Source organism: Bos mutus, chromosome 22 (genome assembly GCF_027580195.1).
Source record: "Bos mutus isolate GX-2022 chromosome 22, NWIPB_WYAK_1.1, whole genome shotgun sequence".
Lineage (NCBI taxonomy): Eukaryota > Metazoa > Chordata > Mammalia > Artiodactyla > Bovidae > Bos > Bos mutus.
Genome location: NC_091638.1, coordinates 65,373,170 through 65,390,155, shown reverse-complemented (window position 1 = coordinate 65,390,155; position 16,986 = coordinate 65,373,170). Strand labels below are relative to the sequence as shown.

The 16,986-nt window shown below is 63.2% G+C and overlaps 1 protein-coding gene across 1 annotated transcript in view; it reads left to right on the top strand.

Moving 5' to 3' along the window:
- The window catches only part of TPCN2 (two pore segment channel 2), a 34,870-nt gene that overhangs the window by 1,111 nt on the left and 16,773 nt on the right, over nucleotides 1–16,986 (top strand). The window contains 12 exon segments of the mRNA XM_070360475.1: nucleotides 3,318–3,382; nucleotides 4,117–4,193; nucleotides 4,569–4,746; nucleotides 5,956–6,072; nucleotides 9,869–9,975; nucleotides 11,114–11,186; nucleotides 12,895–12,994; nucleotides 13,964–14,029; nucleotides 14,420–14,484; nucleotides 15,012–15,112; nucleotides 15,678–15,759; nucleotides 15,928–16,014. Of these exon segments, the coding sequence (XP_070216576.1) occupies nucleotides 3,318–3,382; nucleotides 4,117–4,193; nucleotides 4,569–4,746; nucleotides 5,956–6,072; nucleotides 9,869–9,975; nucleotides 11,114–11,186; nucleotides 12,895–12,994; nucleotides 13,964–14,029; nucleotides 14,420–14,484; nucleotides 15,012–15,112; nucleotides 15,678–15,759; nucleotides 15,928–16,014 (1,118 nt within the window).

Here is a 16,986-nt window from a genome sequence, read left to right as displayed (position 1 = left end):
AAGGGACATAGGACATGGTGGTGTTCAGGGGGAGCAGACTTTGTGTCTGGAGGTCCGGGTGCCTTTCTGGTGCTGCCACTTCCTGGCTGTGTGACCTTGGTAGGTCTAACCTTTCTGTTGTTGTTCAGTCTCTCAGTCGTGTCTGGCTCTTGCCGACCCCATGGACTGCAGCACGCCAGGCTTCCCTGTCCTTCACCATCTCCTGGAGTTGGCTCAAACTCACGTCCATTGAATCGATGAAGCCAACCTTTCTGAGTCTTCGTAAAACGGAGGTGGTCACTGGGGCTGCCCTTGAGGGGGGCCTGGTGAGGATTCAGAGAGAGTCTAGGTGCCTGGCCCGGTGGCAGAGTTGGTGCTCACTGGTGCCGATAGCCATTCTGAGCAGAGAACTGTGATCATTGCAGGTCCAGCCCCGGGAGAATGCACAGCCAGGCAGATGAGACCCTCACTGTAGAGACAAGAACCCGGGCAGGCAATGTGGCTGGTGTGGGGGGACTCTGGGGAGGGCTCTTTGTCCAGACCCTGTGGCCTTGGTGAGGGCTTCTGAGAACACAGACAAGACACCCTGTGTTCTGGATTTCCCTGGCCAGGCTGTCCAGCCAGGCTCTGGGGACCCTCACTGAGTTTACCCCCAGCTCCCATGCAGGGCTGCTGGATAGGACCCTGAACTCAGGGTCTGTCTGGCCTACAGCCAGACTCTCGTAGGAACAAAGGTGGGGGAAGGCTGCTGCTGGGTGCCCCTCGGGCCCCAGTGAGCCCCTGTGGTCAGGTCCCGATTCAGCCCCTCCTCATGGACCACGACTGCAGGGTGGGGATAGTCGTTTTCTCTTCCCCTTCCTGGTCAGGGAATGACCCTCTTACTGGTTATGGAAAAGTCAGAGGACAAGGGATTGCTATGCTATAGAAGGGGCTTTGAGAAGAATACTGATAGTGAGTGTTGATGAAGGGCTTACTGTGCATAGCACGTTAGCTACAGTAACCCATTCAGCCTGCACATCAGTCCTGTTGTGTAGGGCCTGCAGGAACTGAGGCACAGCGCAGGAGGGGACTCGCCCAGGGTCACACAGGCCCAGCCAGGGGGTGAGGGGAGCTGGAGCCAGCGCGGGAGGGGATTTATTCTGGGGTGTTGGGAAGGGGAGGCCTGGGGCAGGAGGACCAGGGCAGGGCTGACGTGGGACACAGTGTTTGAACCCTCTTGTCCTCTGTGCTCTGACATCCTCCCTGGTATGCCCAGTGGGGAGACAGGGGTGTGGACAGGTGATTGCCCGCCCCCTGCACCCCACCCTGGGGCAGTGAGTTCCTAGACCGCCAAGCTGCAGGATGGTGCTCCTGGCAGGGCTGATGGTGCCTGGGCAAGGGCGTGGAGGCTTTGGAGAGCTTGGCCTTGGTGGAGCCAAGTTTGGGGTGAGTGGCGAGGAGGGCACAGGCTGGAGGAAGCGGCAGGGGAGGAGGCGGGTGGAGTGTGGACTCTCTCCTGGGGTTGGGGGGACCCGGGGGAAGCTATGAGGTGCAGGTGGAAGGCTGCTGCGGGGGGAACAGGAGGACAGGGTGGGAGGGCCCTGGGGGGTCTGGCGCTTCAAGGGCCGGGTGGCCAGAGTTGAGCGAGCCCCTCCAGCGGCCCCCAGTCTGGGTCCTGGAGCAAGCTCTGGGGCCTCTGGCTGCCTGTCTTATGCAGGCAGCTTGTCTCCTTGGGTCCCCTCAAGCCGAGCTCCGTCTCTCACCTGGGTTTTCATGATATGGGGGCCCTCAGACCGTTCTGCCTCCCCGGGTGCCCCTTGGCTGTGGGTCGACAGGCGTCCCCAGCCACTGTGTGCCCCGCGGCGGCCTGGGCTCAGTGGACGCAGCAGGGAGCAAAACCGAGCTGCCTCAGATCGCAGCGTGCCCGGGAGGCTTTCCGGGGAAGCAGCGGTCGCCACCCTCAGAGCCTGCCCCCGGGGAACTCCTGGGGCCCTGGGGGTGAGCGTGGAGGTTGTCTGTGGGGGGACCCCGAGGTGCCGACGGACATGGTGCTTGTTCTCGGTGACACAGCAGGGTGATGGCAGAGTCCCGCCCCCTGTCTCTGTCCATGGTCCCCCATGTCCCCCACTGGTTCCTGGACCCTGCTGCACGGGCTCGGAGGACAGTGACACAGCCTCCCTGGGGACGGCAGACAAGAGTTGGCAGTGGTCTGGAGCTCTGCCCAGGTGTCCAGCGTCCCCTTTCCTGGGCACCTCTCTGCCTCTCTGTCTTCTCTTGGTACCTGTGAAGGGTGGTTTTGGCAGCTGCTGACCTCCAGGGACCAGACGTGAGAGTAGTCTTCAACAGGAATGGTGACTGGTTAGTTTAGCTCGTCTCAAAGCCCTGCGAGCCGCTGGGGGCTGTGTGCCGGCTCTGTGTCCTGGGTACCTGGGCTGCGCCCCGCCCGCCCCCCGCAGCCTCTCTGAGGGGTTCCCTGCCTCCCTGGGCTGCAGCTCCTCATGCCTTTCTCACACCCCTGTGTCAGGGAGGGGTCCCGTGCAGAGTCGGAGCGGCGCCCCTGCTCACCAGGCGGCAGGCAGCACGCCCGGCCAAGGGCACCGACCAGGTGCGCAGCCCGAAGCTCCCTGATGGGGGGACTGGGGTACCGGGCTGAGGTTGGAGCCCTCGACTTGTCCTGCCCAAAGGCCCCTCGTAGTCAGTCCTCCCTGGCCCCTGATGGCCCCTGTCTGGTTGGCAAAGGCTCCCTCGGCTCCTGCCCTTGGGGTGACTTGGCTGTGGCCACCTGGCCCTGTGGGCTCATGACACGAGCCGGGGTGGGGGGGAATTAGGGGGACACGATGACCCCAGAAGGCCCTTCTTAGGTCTCCGTATCTGGTGGAGGGTCACGCAGCACCTCGGGCTTCTAGACGTGACGCTGAAGTGTCAGTGTGAGACCCGTGCCCTTGTTTGGCAGACGGCTGGCTGGGAGCACCACCCCATCTCACAGTCAAGGCAGCTGGGCCGCGGTGTCCTGACAAAGGCCGCCCGGAGGCCCGCGGTGGGTCGGCGTGGGGAGGGGGACCATGAACACAGTCCATGCGCCAGGCCGGCCCTGGGGGTCCTGCACTCACCTTGGGGGCCCAGCTGGGCGGATGTTAACACCTCCATTGGACAGGGGGCGATGGGCACTGCGGGGGCCGCTCCTGTCCTGGGCCCGGAGCCTGTCGTTCAGACCCTGCCCCGCCCAGGGCGCAGGCATCTCATTCCAGAGCCTCTGAAAGGTTGCAGCTAGGTCCTCGCCTTGCTCTCCCCAGGAGTCTTGGGCTGGGCGAGCATCTCCCGATCCCACTCCTCACCCGCCGCGTCCCCTCTGCCCACAGGCGCCGCGGCCAGGCGGGATCTGTGCTTGGACCAGGCTGTGGTCCTCATCGAAGACGCCATCCAGGTGGGTGGGCGGGCGCTTGCCCTGGGGCTTGTGGGGGCTGGGCGGGCGCTGCTCCGCTGGCCCCTTCACCCCTGCCATCCTGGGGCCAAGCTGTGGTTGCTGGGCCGTACGGTCGTTGCCCCCGTGCTGACCGGGATTTAGGGCTTGGTCCCCTCCAACCCTCCTTAGGAGACGTGCGCCAGGTGCCCTTCTGGGTCCCTGGTCACTCATTTTGCCAATTCACCATCTGCCCAGGCCTGTCGTGTGCCGTACTGCTCTGGGTTCTTTGAAAGATACCCAGAGGTGGCATGACCTTCCTTCGCCTGCAGACAACACCCCAGGTTAATCAGGGAGATAGACTGTGGGAGCCAGCTGGGGATGAGGCTGGCGGCATCCTGGAGGGTGACCCAGCTGAGGCGGGGCGGGGTCGGCCTTGCACAGAAGTGAGGAGAGCCTCACGGGCAGACACAGCTGTGTGCACAGTTGTGCATCCAGCAGGCCGGGGTCCGTCCACTGGCTGGCCCCGGAGTCCGGCCCTTGGGCGTTCTCCCTCTGCCAGGAAACCTTGCAGCTTGGGAGGGTCTGACCCTGCTGGGTGGCCACGAGCCCCCAGTCCCTGTGGAGTGGACTCTGTGATCGCCGGGCTGTGTCCCTGCCGTGGACGTGTGGTGGGGTGAGGGGCTGCCCTGCAAGGGCTGGCTGTGCGGTGTGGCACCGAGGGGACCCTCACCGCCCCGTGTGACCTCCACTTCCAGTATCGCTCCATCAACCACCGCATGGACGCCCGGTCTCTGTGGCTCTACAGGTGGTACTACTCCAGCAGCAGCCAGTGGTGAGCGGGCACGCGCCCCACGGGGCTCCTGCGGCCGGGCCTGGGGGGCTTTCGGGGGGCAGGCAGGCTCCCCTCCCTGGGGTGGACGAGGAGCCGCTGTCTTCCCTTCTTACCGGAGCAGAGGCAGAAAGGGCCCCTCTGTGGTGAGGGCTCCTTTCCAGAATCTTCCGGCCAGCCGTGGCACCTGAATTTGGACCCGGTGTGTGTGGTCTGACCACACGCGGGTGGCCCCGGAGCAGGAAGTGTGGGCCCCGGCCTTTGGACCCGTGGAGTCTCTTCCCTGCCGCTTTCCAGGCATCCCGCCTGCTGGGCTGCTCTCTGGGCCCCGAGCGTGGCTGGTTCGTGCCTTCTGACCAGTTTCGGTTCCTTTTCCAGGATTCTGAGCTTCACCATTTTCTTGATCCTGGCTTTGGCCTTCGTCGAGACCCCTTCCTCGCTCACGCGCACCTCGGACGTGCGCTACCGCCCGGCCCCCTGGGAGCCGCCCTGCGGCCTGACTCAGGGCGTCGAGGCGCTCTGCCTGCTGGTCTTTGCAGCCGACGTCTCCGTGAAGGTGAGGGGCCAGCTCGTCCACCTTGCCCTCCCGCCCGGCCACAGCTTCCCAGGTTCATCCTTCTCCCTCCTGGAGCCAGCCGCCTGTCCCAACCGTGCACTTTGACCTGCAGGGCACAGACCTGCCTCTTGGACGGCCCTCCCCCTCCAAGACCATTGATAGGGGTCGGCGGAGCCACGGGGGTGCGCAGCCTCATGGGACCCGGGGAGGGCACGGCTGAGGGTCCACAGTGTCGCCCTGGGGAGAGACCCCTGCTGATCAAGTGGGCCCTGGAGGGGTCTCTTCACAGCCCTCACTGCCCCCGCTGTCCGGGGAGAAGCCCAAGGGGAGGGGCCGGTGAGGGGCGGGGCTGGTGTTGGGGGCGGGACAGATGCCCTGCCAGTGTGCCAGCCTGGCTTCCGTGACCCGGATCCTTCCAGAAGCCAGGGCGGGGCACGAGCTGGGCTGTGTCAGGGCGTCAAAGCCACAGGGACCCGCCAGTGAGACCCCGCTGCTGGCCACGGCTCCCACCACTTCTGATAAACAGCCGTGACGCCACTGCGTCAGCCTCACGGGCACGTCCAGGCTGAGCCAGCTGCACCCTGCCTGCGTCCCTTCAGGGGGCAGTTCAGCCTCTGTGGTCTGACCCCGAGGGGCATGGGTGAGCCTCAGTGCGTGTGTGACCAAGGGCCCCAGGCAGTGTCTTATTTCTCCTTTTTTAGCCTATGATGTGGTTAGGAGGTCTGGGGGTTTTAACCTGGAACTGAAAGTGGTGAGTTTTCATTGGCCTTTTTTGAATGGCCGGTCCGTTGGGGAAGTCTCGGAAGGTGGGAGAGAGCGTGGGTTTTATCTGCAAATAGTGACCTCTGGGGGGCGTCAGTGATAGAAAGTTAGGTGCCGGCCACCCAGATGACAAACCCACCCTCCCAAGGCTGGCCCCTGGGCCACTGCACTGGTTCCTGGTTTTTCCGGAACTGTCCCCACGCACAAGCCGCGGTGGTGACCAGACAGGCAGGACGGCTGTGAGGACAGGCTGGAGCGGGTCAGTGCCGCGCCCGTGGTCACGAGCAGGCGGGGTGAGGCGCGTGGCCTCCTGCCCGCCTGGCGCCCAGTTCCTGCTCCGAGTCACGCGGGGACCACGCGGCTCCCTGGGGCCGCCCAGCACCCCAGCGTCCACACGGCGCAGGCCTCGCACTGGCTGCCCCCGCTCAGCCGCCATCTGTCTTGCAGAGCTACCTGATCGGGTGGGCCCAGTTCCGGAGGAACCCCTGGCTGCTGGCCTACCTTGTGGTGCTGGTTGCGTCTCTCCTGGACTGGACCGTGTCACTGAGTCTCGTCTGCCAGGAGGTGGGTGGTCAGGCGGCTCCGAGGGGGAGGGGGAGCTCTAGAGGGGGGTGGGGGTGCAGATGAATGGTGTGGGGTGTGGGGGAGAGCCCTGGGGCTCTGCAGAGGGGGTGGCCAGGCGCTTCGAGGACAGCAGGGAGTTTTTGGGGGTGGGGGCGCAGATGAACGGTGTGGGGTGTGGGGGAGAGCCCTGGGGCCCAGTGTCCCTCTGGCCCAGCTCTGCGCCATCCTGCTCAGTCACCCACAAGCCGGAGCCTTGTCCCCACCTTCAGTCCCAGGGAAGGCGCGAGGCCCTGGGGGTGAGTTCCAGGGTCTGGTCCTGCCTGCCATCTGCAATCCCACCCCCAGGCGCACTGCCTGCCCAGAACACCCAGAGGCACCGCCCTGTGATTCGATAGATCCAAGCTTGCAGGTGTGGGTTTGGGGGCGTCTGTAGCCCTGAGGGCCGGTTGGGGACACAGAAGCCCCGTCAGGTGCTTTCGAGAGAATTTACCATAGGGGCTCAGACAGGGCTTGAGTAAGAAAGTGAGAGGGGAAAGCCCCTGCCCTGGGGCTGGGGGAGTAAAGGAGAGACTGGGGCTGTGGAACTCAGGGGAGGGGCTCTGGCCCTCCGGGGGGTGCTGGTGCTTCCAAGAAGCACGGCGGTGGCTTAGTTCTGGGGGTGCTGGACGCTGGGGAGGGGGCACATCCCGGGTGCTGCCAGCGGGAACAGCACATGGACAGAGGCCAGCGGGCACCCCCTGCCCGCTCCTGCTGCCCTCCAGCCCAGCGGGGCAGCCGATGCAGGTGTCAGGGGTGTCAGGGGTGGGTTCCCAGCTCACAGCAGGGCTGCGGGGGTGAGGGGTGGTGCCCCCTGCAGCACCCCCACCCCCGTGCCTCCTCCACATCCCTGCACGAGGACCCTCCTCCCTGAGGAGCTGCCGCCCCATCCCCACCAAGGAGAAGGCTCGCCTCCGCCCCAGACGAGGCAGAGGCCAGCCCAGCCACCGCCGGCTCCATTTCTGAGCGACGGTCACTGTGTCCATCAAGTGTCACCGAACATTTTGGGTGAGGGTCCTCCATGAAATTAGGGGAGAGAGAGGCACGAGAACCGTGTAACCAGCAGGGAGGATGCGTGGCTTGTATGCTGAGAGGCCAGGGACCCGAACTCACACTTGCAGTCTCCCTGCCCCAGCCCCACATCCCTGGGTCTCTGTACACAGAGACCTTCACTCCTGAGGGGCTCAAGTCCATGGTGGTCCTGCCTCTTTATTCCTGGAGTTTTGTGACAGTTGTTTGTCCTGGACGTCCCTCGGGAGCCCACACAGACCTCCCTGTCCGTCTTTGGTGGCAGCTCCCCAAGCCCGCCATGGTAACTAGAGCTCTGTGCCCTGCCTACCGGCGGCCAGTCCTTTTCACGGACAGCTGTGGTTCAGAAACACCCTCCTTGGGGGTGGTCCTGGGAGAGGTAGGGGGGGCGGGGGGCAGAGTCCACACCCACCCGCCCGCCTGTCTGCTGAGGACAGATGACTTGCTTGGGGAGGGGCTGGCAAGTCCCCCCGGGGGCCACAGTGGGGCCGGCACTGGGCTGTGCCAGAGGCCAGGGTGGGGAGGTCCATACTGTTGGCCCCGGGCATGACCCCCATCCCCGTCCTCCCAGGCTGCAGGGGGCAGGTGGCCAGCTGAGCAGGGGTGGGGGTGAGGGTGCCCAGTGCGGCTGCCGGCTGGAGGTGAGGGGAGGGTGCCCTGGGCTTGCAGGTGGTCGTGGAGGGCTTGGGCAGGGAGGGGAGGCCATCAGCCTTGTGTTTGTGAGACAAGAAGATGCCCACTGGAAAATGTCTGGAGTTGACAGTTTGAGTTGTAGATTGAATGTGGAGGGGCCCTCAATACTATAAGGACAGACAGTTCCCTGGCCGTGAGGCCAGCTAGAGGGGAGGAGGGACTCGGGGTCCGCACGTGGTCGGGCACAGAGTGGGTGACCCAGGTGTCAGGTGGGGGAGGCGCCTGCCGGCCAGGCTGGGAGACAGGAGGTGATCTTGGGCTCAGAGACTTGGCGGTCACCGCGGGCCGGTCCAGCGTCTCGAGCAGGTGGGTGGATCGTCTGGAACAGGGACAAGGAACAGATGAGCGAAGGGGAGTGAGGCGTTTTTGTTGTGAGTGGAAGGTATTGAAGCACGTGGTGTGTGTGTGCATGTGGGGACGGGGTAAGAGCCCTGGGGGCCCTCTGAGGGGCCAGGGTCCTGAGCACAGGGAGGAGGGCCCTCGGGTGTGACAGGAGGGGGAGAGGAAGGGGTGTGTGTTGATGTGTGTGTGTGTGTGTGTGTGTGTGTGAGCATGGAGGCGTGGGTGTGTGAGAGCACGTGGAGGTGGGGGTGGTGTGTGTGTGAATGTGGAGGTGCAGGTGTGTGTGTGTGTGAGTGTGAAGGTGTGTGTGTGTGAGCATAGAGGTGTGGGTGTGTGTGCATGTGTGTGAGTGTGGAGGGGTGTGTGTCTGTGTGTGAGTGTGGAGGTAAGGTGTGTGTGTGCTTGTGTGAGCGTGGAGTCCAGAGTGTGTGTGTGAGCATAGAGGTGTGTGTGTGTGAGCGTGGAGGTGTGTGTGCACGTGTGTGAGTGTGGAGGGGTGTGTGTGAGCATGGAGGTATAGTGTGTGTGTGTGTGTGAGCGTGGAGGTGTGTGTGTGTGCACGTGTGTGAGTGTGGAGGGGTGTGTGTGAGCATGGAGGTATAGTGTGTGTGTGTGTGTGGAGGTAAGGGTGTGTGTGTGCTTGTGTGAGCGTGGAGTCCAGAGTGTGTGTGTGAGCGTGGAGGTGTGGGTGTGTGTGTGTGAGCGTGGAGATGTGGGTGTGTGTGTGCTTGTGTGAGCATGGAGGTCCAGAGTGTGTGTGTGAGCATAGAGGTGTGTGTGTACGCTTGTGTGAGCATGGAGGTGCGGGTATGTATGTGAGTGTGGAGGTGTGGGTGTGTGTGTGAGCGTGGAGGTGTGGGTGTGTGTGAGCGTGGAGGTGTGGGTGTGTGTGTGAGCGTGGAGGTGTGTGTGTGTGTGTGTTGGAGCGTGGAGGTGTGGGTGTGTGTGTGTGCTTGTGTGAGCATGGAGGTGTAGGGTGTGTGTGTGAGCATGGAGGTGTGTGTGTACGCTTGTGTGAGCATGGAGGTGCGGGTGTGTATGTGAGCGTGGAGGTGTGGGTGTGTGTGTGAGCATGGAGGCATGGAGGTGTAGGTGTGCGTGGAGGTGGAGGTGTGTGTGTACGCTTGTATGAGCATGGAGGTGTGGGTGTGTATGTGAGCGTGGAGGTGTGGGTGTATGTGTGAGCGTGGAGGTGTGGGTGTGTGTGAGCGTGGAGGTGTGGATGTGTGTGTGTGAGCGTGGAGGTGTCAGTGTATGTGTGAGTGTGGAGGTGTGGGTGTGTGTGTGCATGTGTGAGCGTGGCGTTGTGGGGTTCTTGCTGTTTCTGCCGGTCTGGTCTGTGTGGGAGGCTGTGACCCAGAGCATATGAGGGGCTGGGGGCCACAGATTGAGGAGGCCTGGGACAGCCCCTGGAGGGCAGGACAGTGGCTTCCCAGACAGGTCCAGGGGCGTCTGCCCTCTGTGAGAGCGGGGTAGGGGGCTGGGGAGACAGGCTGGCCACCCACCGGCCTGATGCTGGCGCGTCTGGGGGCCTGGGGGCCCTGGGTTCGACCTGGGCTCGGAGGGACGTGGAAGTCAAGGTCGGCCGAGTGGGCAGCCTGGGGACAGCCGGGGCCATGGCCGTCCTCACCAGGCGTCGGGTCTCTGGCCCCATCCTGGGGGCCGCGCTCAGGGTCCCTGTGTGGGTCTCTTACAGCCCCTGCGAGTGCGCCGGCTGCTGCGCCCCTTCTTCCTCATGCAGAATTCCTCCATGATGAAGAAGACACTCAAGTGCATCAGGCGCTCGCTGCCGGAGATGGCCAGGTGGGCGCTGGGCCAGGTGGGCTGTGGGGTCAGGTGGGAGCTGGGCCAGGTGGGCGCTGGGGTCAGGTGGGCCGTGGGGTCAGGTGGGCGCTGGGGTCAGGTGGGCGCTGGGCCAGGTGGGCACTGGGCCAGGTGGGCACTGGGGTTGATGGGCGTTGGGTCAGGTGGGCACGGGGGCCAGGTGGGCGCTGGGTCAGGTGGGCGCTGGGGTCAGGTGGGCGCTGGGTCAGGTAGATGCTGGGGACAGATGGGCGCTGGGACAGGTGGGCTGTGGGGTCAGGTGGGCACTGGGCCAGTTGGGCGCTGGGGTCAGGTGGGCCGTGGGGTCAGGTGAGCGCTGGGTCAGGTGAACGCTGAGGACAGATGGGCGCTGGGTTAGGTGGGCATGGGGGCCAGGTGGGCCCTGGGACAGGTGGGCGTGGGGTCAGGTGGGCCCTGGGGTCAGCTGGGTGCTGGAGTCAGGTGGGCCCTGGGACAGGTGGGCCCTGGGGTCAGGTGGGCGCTGGGGTCAGGTGGGCACTGAAACAGGTGGGTGCTGGGGTCAGGTGGGCCCTGGGGTCAGGTGGGCGCTGGGGTCAGGTGGGCGCTGAAACAGGTGGGTGCTGGGGTCAGGTGGGTGCTGGGGTCAGGTGGGTGCTGGGTCAAGTGGGCTGGCAGGGCGGGGTGGGGTTTCTGCTCCCTGCTGGGGGCGTGGGGCTCCCTTCCTCTGGCCGGGGGGCTTGTGGGCAGGCAGGCATTTGGGGGTCTCTGTCTTGCACCTAAGGCAGCCCTCTTAACAGCCTTGCCTTGACCCCTGTCCCCTGCTCCATCCTGCATACGCTTCCTGCCTTGGCTGTGACCACTCACTTCTCTCCGTCCCTGGCCCCCCACCCTCTCCCCACACCCCCACCCCCATGACTCACGTGGCTGACCCCTCACCGCTGGCCCAGGTTGATGGCAGTGGTCTTTCTCCTTTGCGAGTCCCGGGGGTCCTTGGAACTGTCTCTCCTGGGACAGGTTTGCTAGGGTTGCACTTCTGCCAGAGTGCACTGAGCGGCTGAGCAGGGCTGGCTTGGGGCAGGGAGCTCCCTGCTGGGCCGGGTCAGTGGAGCCGGGACTGCGTCCGCCCGGCGCTGAGTGCCGCTTCCGCTTCCCCCAGCGTCGGGCTGCTGCTGGCCGTGCACCTGTGTCTCTTCACTGTGTTTGGGATGCTGCTCTTCACCGGCGAGAAGGTACGGCGCTCTCTGCTCTGCTCCACCAGGCAGCAGCCCGCAGGTGCCCCACAGTGCCGCCCCCGTCGGTCCACCGGCCGCTCACTGGCCCTCCTTCTCTGCACCCCTCTTAGATGGAGGCCTCTCAGACCGGCTGTCAGGGCAGCCCCTCTCAGCCCCTGCCTGTTTCTCCAGAGGAAACCCCTTCCTGCCTGGACCCCTCCCCTCTTTGCCCCTCACTGCTTCCCAGCCCCTGGCTTCTTGCTGTGTGGAGGTGTTGTCTGTGTAACTCTGTGAGCATGTTGTGTGTGTGTTTCTGTCTTTGTGTGTACACGCATGGGGGTGTCTGTGTGTGTGTCTGTGTGACTGTGTGTGCTGTGTGTTTCTGTCTCTGCGTGTACACACAAAGGGATGTCGTGTGTGTGTGTGTAACTGTGTATGTCTGTGTGTGTGTTTCTGTCTCTGTGTGTGCATGCATGGGGGTGTCTGTGTGTGTGTAACTGTGTGTGCTGTGTATGTGTTTCTGTCTCTGTGTGTACATGCATGGGTGTGTCTCTGTGTGTGTTTCTATCTCTGTGTGCATGCATGGGGGTGTCTGTGTGTGTGTGTTTCTATCTCTGTGTGTACACGCATGGGGGTGTCTGTGTGTGTGTAACTGTGTGTGCTGTGTATGTGTTTCTGTCTCTGTGTGTACATGCATGGGTGTGTCTCTGTGTGTGTGTGTAACTGTGTGGTGTGTGTTTCTATCTCTGCATGCATGGGGGTGTCTGTGTGTGTGGGTCTATGTGACTCTGTGTGTGTGCTGTGTGTATGTGTCTATCTCTGTGTGTACATGCATGGGGGTATCTCTGTGTGTGTGTAACTGTGTGTGCTGTGTATGTGTTTCTGTCTCTGTGTGTACATGCATGGGTGTGTCTCTGTGTGTGCATGCATGGGGGTGTCTGTGTGTGTGTGTTTCTATCTCTGTGTGTACACGCATGGGGGTGTCTGTGTGTGTAACTGTGTGTGCTGTGTGTGTGTTTCTGTCTCTGTGTGTGCATGCGTGGGTGTGTCTCTGTGTGTGTGTGTGAGTCTGGGTGGCAGGGGCAGCCCGGCTGGGAGGTGGGACCAGTCCCAGTATCTCAGGACCCCCGTGTCTGTCCAGTGTCACTGCTGTTTACGGAGCACAGGATGGGTGGGGTGGGCGAGGGTGCCCCCCGGGAGTCGGGGAGGGGGACGGCCTCTGACCTGGGAACATGGAGGGTCCCGAGGTGTCCATGGAGGGCTGGCCCTCAGGTGGCAGCTAGGAGAGTGGCCTTGCGAGGCTCCCTGAGTGATGAGGTGGTTTTCTGTGCCTGGGCGAGCACCTCCCACCCACACTGTATCCAGGGCACACGCACAGCCCGTGAAGTCTGGCTGGGAGCGGGCGGGCCGGCCCCCGCTGGGCCCTCTCTGCCCAGGCAGTGATGCTGCCCGCCAGGCTGGTGAGAGCTGTTCACTGTGGCTCCAAGCAGGCCTGCCCCAGTGGCCGGTGTCCGTGTGGGGCGTCCCTGGACACTGGCTCTCGGGCCCAGAGGTCCTGAGTGCAGTCTGCCCAGCCTGGGGCTTGGAGCCCACTGGGAGGAGATGGAGAGATGGGCTCTGAGGCTGCGCAGCCGTAGTGGGAGGGCTGGGCTTGCTGGGTCTGGGGCCTGGGCTTTGTGGCCCGAGGTCCGATGACTCCTCAGTGCTGCTGTGTCTGCTTCCGCAGGATGCCGGGCAGGACCGGGAGCGGCTGACCTACTTCTTCAACCTGCCTGAGGCACTGACCACCCTCCTGGTGCTGCTGACCACCGCCAACAATCCTGATGGTGCGGGGGCTGGGCGCAGGGTGGGACGTGGGGGTGGGCGGGGGCATGGGGCTAGAGCTGAGCCTGGCACTGGGCGTGGGGGCCCCGAAGCCTCTTTGTTGAGAGCTGGGGATTAAAGGTGGAGCCCCTTTGTTTTGAGAGGCTTTTTTTTGTTTGTTTTACCGTAAACGAGTGTTGAATTTTGGAAAAAAAAAAAAAGGTGGAGCCCCAGCCGCCTCTTGGCTGGTTTTCTTTTCCCCCTTTTTCGAGTGTCCTTCTCCCTCCTGCTGTCCACCCTCTTCTTCCCCTTTCTTTCTAGTTTTCTGTTTCTGTTCCTTTTCCTCTTCCGCTCATTTTCTGAGTCCTGAGAAGCTAGAGGTGGACACTCTTCTTTGTGGTGATGGACCGACCTGGGCTCAGCGGGCCCCGGGTGGCCGCCTCCTCTTTGAGGCTCAGCCCCACCACGTGTGAGGCCCCGGGGTCTCTGGTGGTTGTGACATGGACTGTGTCAGGGTTGTTGATGGGGCCTCTGTCTGCTCAGGCCGGGTGTGTGGCCAGGAGGTGAGGGTGTTGCGGTCCTTGGGCTCAGCTGTGGCCTGGCCAGCCTGGCTGGGGCCTTTCATCTTGGGCTGGGGGTGGTCACCAACCATAGAGACCCTCCCAAGAGGTCAGCCACTGGCTTCCATACCTGGTGAGAGCTGTGCCCGGGACCCTGAGCACTGCCCCCACATGTCCTGCGAGTCCTCCAGTCACTGAGGGAGGGCTGGGCCTTGTCTGCAGGGAGCGCTCACAGGGATGTGTACAGGATGAGCAGCCTCCGAAGCTCGTGTGCAAGCGGAGGTGTGAGGGGCAGAGTTTGGGCAAGAAGGCCCTCCAGGTCCACCAACACAGGGCCCTCCTTTCTGTTGAAAAGACCGTGGTATAAGACGACGAAAGGGATCAGCTGGACGTTGGGATTACGAGTGTTTCATTGTCTCTGATTTCTTTCAGTGATGATTCCTGTGTATTCCAGGAACCGAGCCTACGCCATCTTCTTCATAGCCTTCACCCTGATCGGTGAGTCAGGGCGGGTCTGCAGGGGTCACTGGGGCAAGGTTCTGGGTGTGTCCCCAGCCCGGTGACCTCCCCTCCATGATCGGTGAGTCGGGGCGGGTCTGCAGGGGTCACTGGGGGCAAGGTTCTGGGTGTGTTCCCCAGCCCGGTGGCCTCCCCTCCACGTGACCTGTGTAGTTTTCACTCTGTGTGACCACCAGTGCCTCAGTGCCTGCCGGGCAGGCCAAGTGCCGCCCCCGTCCGTACACGAGGGCCTGGGGTCCCTGCCCTGCTCACTTAGCCGGCTTGCTGCTGACGGGCTGGCCCCCCGATGCTGCCGCTCCTCCAGACCCTGCCCACATGGTCCTCGCTGACCGTGTGATCTCTGCTGACTGTGGCCTTTTCTCTCCCAAGGGAGCTTGTTTCTGATGAACCTGATGACGGCCATCATCTACAACCAGTTCCGGGGCTACCTGATGGTGAGCGGAGCTGCCCCCCTGGCCAGCTGTGCCTGGAGCTGCCCCTGGAGGCCTGGCAGGGAGCTGGCCGGCAGGGTGACCCCGGGGCTGTGTAGGTGTGGACGTGGGTGGGAGGGCGGGGCCTGTGGTGGTCTCAGCACGGCCTCTGCCTCCCTGCCGTGGGTGACCTCCCTCTCTGCTCCCCAGGGGTACTGGCCCCACAGCCACCACTGGCCCCTTCTCTGCCCCACCTCCTCTAGGGGGAACCGCAAGGAGACTGAAGCTCCCGGGGCAGTGACCACACCCCCCACCCCCCATGTAGGTGGGCCAAGGACCCCAAGCCCGCTGAGAAGGGATGCATGCCTTAGTGAATTGCACAGTGGTGGCTGCCAGCAAGGCCTGGCCCTGTTGTCTCTGACTGCCCCCCGATGCCCACAGGGCGAGGGGCTGCTCCCTGGGCTGCGAGTGAGCCGGGGCTGTCTGGGGCGAGGGGCAGGATGGCCATGGACAGGGCTGGGTCAAGCCCCTCAGCCCCATCCCCTTTTCAGATGTCTCTCCAGACCTCACTGTTGCGGAGACGGTTGGGGACCCGGGCTGCCTATGAGGTCCTCTCGTCCGTGACTGCAGAGGGAGAAGCCCACCCCAAGCGGTGAGAGCAGGGGCTCCCGCCTCTCCCCCGAGGCTGCTCTGGGAGGGCTGTTCATGGGGGGATGTTTCCCGAGATCCCTGCTGGCAGTGGGTCGCAAGGCTCCTTTGGAGTCAAGCATCCCTGGGTGGGTTTCGTGGTCCTGGTGTCCGAGTTAACTCGTGTCCTCGTGACCTGCTCGAGATCCCGGTCTGAGGGGGGCCGTGCACTCTGGCCTGTCCCCCTGGCGCCCCTCCCACACCCGAGCTGTGACTTGGGGTCCAGGACGAGAAAGGCCTGGGATGCACGTCCACTCTGCCCCCGACTCTGTGACAGCTTGGAGGCAGTGTCACAGAGCTGCTCTGGTCCCCACCGCTCACTGGCCCCGGGGCCTGTGGGTTGCACACTCTAGCATCCTCAGCTGCTCCTCTCTAAGGCAGGACCACGGGGTCTCAGGATTTTGGAGACAGGAAGATTGTCAAGCACTCCTTCCTGGAGAACTTGTCACTGCCCAGGCTGCTTGGGCCAGTGGTCAGGGCGCCTAAGGGTGCTGAGTTGGCTGGGCTCACTGAGGGCATCTTCCCCACAGACTTGGGGTGAAGCCTGAGGATTTCTTGCAAGTGCTCCAGAAAGTCCAGCTGGACAGTGACCACAAACAGGCCATTGCAGAGGTACTGGTCCCCCCTCCCCCCTCCCCCGCCTGTGCCTCTGGGCTCCCTAGGTCACGCGGGTGTCATTTCAGATCGGCGCGGCTGCCCTGGTCCTGGTGGGCCTGGGGGCGGCACCCTTCCTGCCCTTGGGCTGGCTGCCCAGCACCCCCGTGCATTCCTGCTTTGCAGAAGCTGCATTCCCGTGGTGATGGCCTGCTGTCAACTGACGAGTTTCAGAAACTCTTCTACGAGTTTGATAAGAGGGTGATTAAAGAGGTAACTGTGGCCAGGCCAGGGGTACCTGAGGTTAGCAGGGAAGTCCTTGGTGTCTCTTGGCGTTGATTGCCTGAGTCACTTTTAGTGACCGACGCTGGGACTCACCTTCCCAGGGATTTTGGCCCCTAGGGTGTTCGTGGGAGCAGAGCTGGTGTGGCTCTTGGGAACTGGGGAGATTTTGTGACCTCATGAAATTCCCAGACCACAGGGACTGTAGTCCTGACCCAGAGGAACTTCCCAGTTTTCTCCATTCTTCATGATAGACTTTTCTTCTCTTCTCACACATCCTAACCCGGGAGGTTCCCGAGTTTGTCCAAAACCTTTGTCTGTTGTCCTTGACGCTGATTTTTAGTTAGCAGGGGGGCTTAAGATCCAGCTTAACACTGTGTCCACAGTGTTAAGACCCTGGCCTGCCTGCATTTTATGTGGCAGGGGTGTGGGAGGCAGCAGGGGAGGGGGTGCAGGGAGGCAGCCCTGCCGTTCCCACAGACTTTGGGGCAGCGGAGGGGGCTCCGCTCCAGCCACTCCAGCCGCCTGGCCTCGACAGGGCTGAGCTGGGCTTGAATGGGGGTTGAAGAGGTGGAGTCAGTCGTCTCCTGTTGATTGGATTCCTCGCAGCTCAGTGTCACCATTGAGTCAGTCAGCTCAGCTGCTGTAGCAAGTATCGCAGCCTGTGCGTGTGTGTGCGAATTCTGGAGGTACTTAAATACCAGGGCTTATTGTCTCCAGGTCTGGAGGCTGGAATCTGAGGTCCAGGCGTGGGCAGGGCCGGTGTGTGGATGGAGGCTGGAATCGGAGGCCCAGGTGTGGGCAGGGGCGGCGTGTGGACCGAGGCTGGAATCGGAGGCCGAGGCGCGGGCAGGGCCGGCGTGTGGACGCCGTCTGCTCGCTGTGTCTTCATGTGGGTTTCCCTCTGTTGTGTGTCTGTCTCCTCATCTCCCCTTCTTATAAGGTCAGCAGTCCTACGGGATT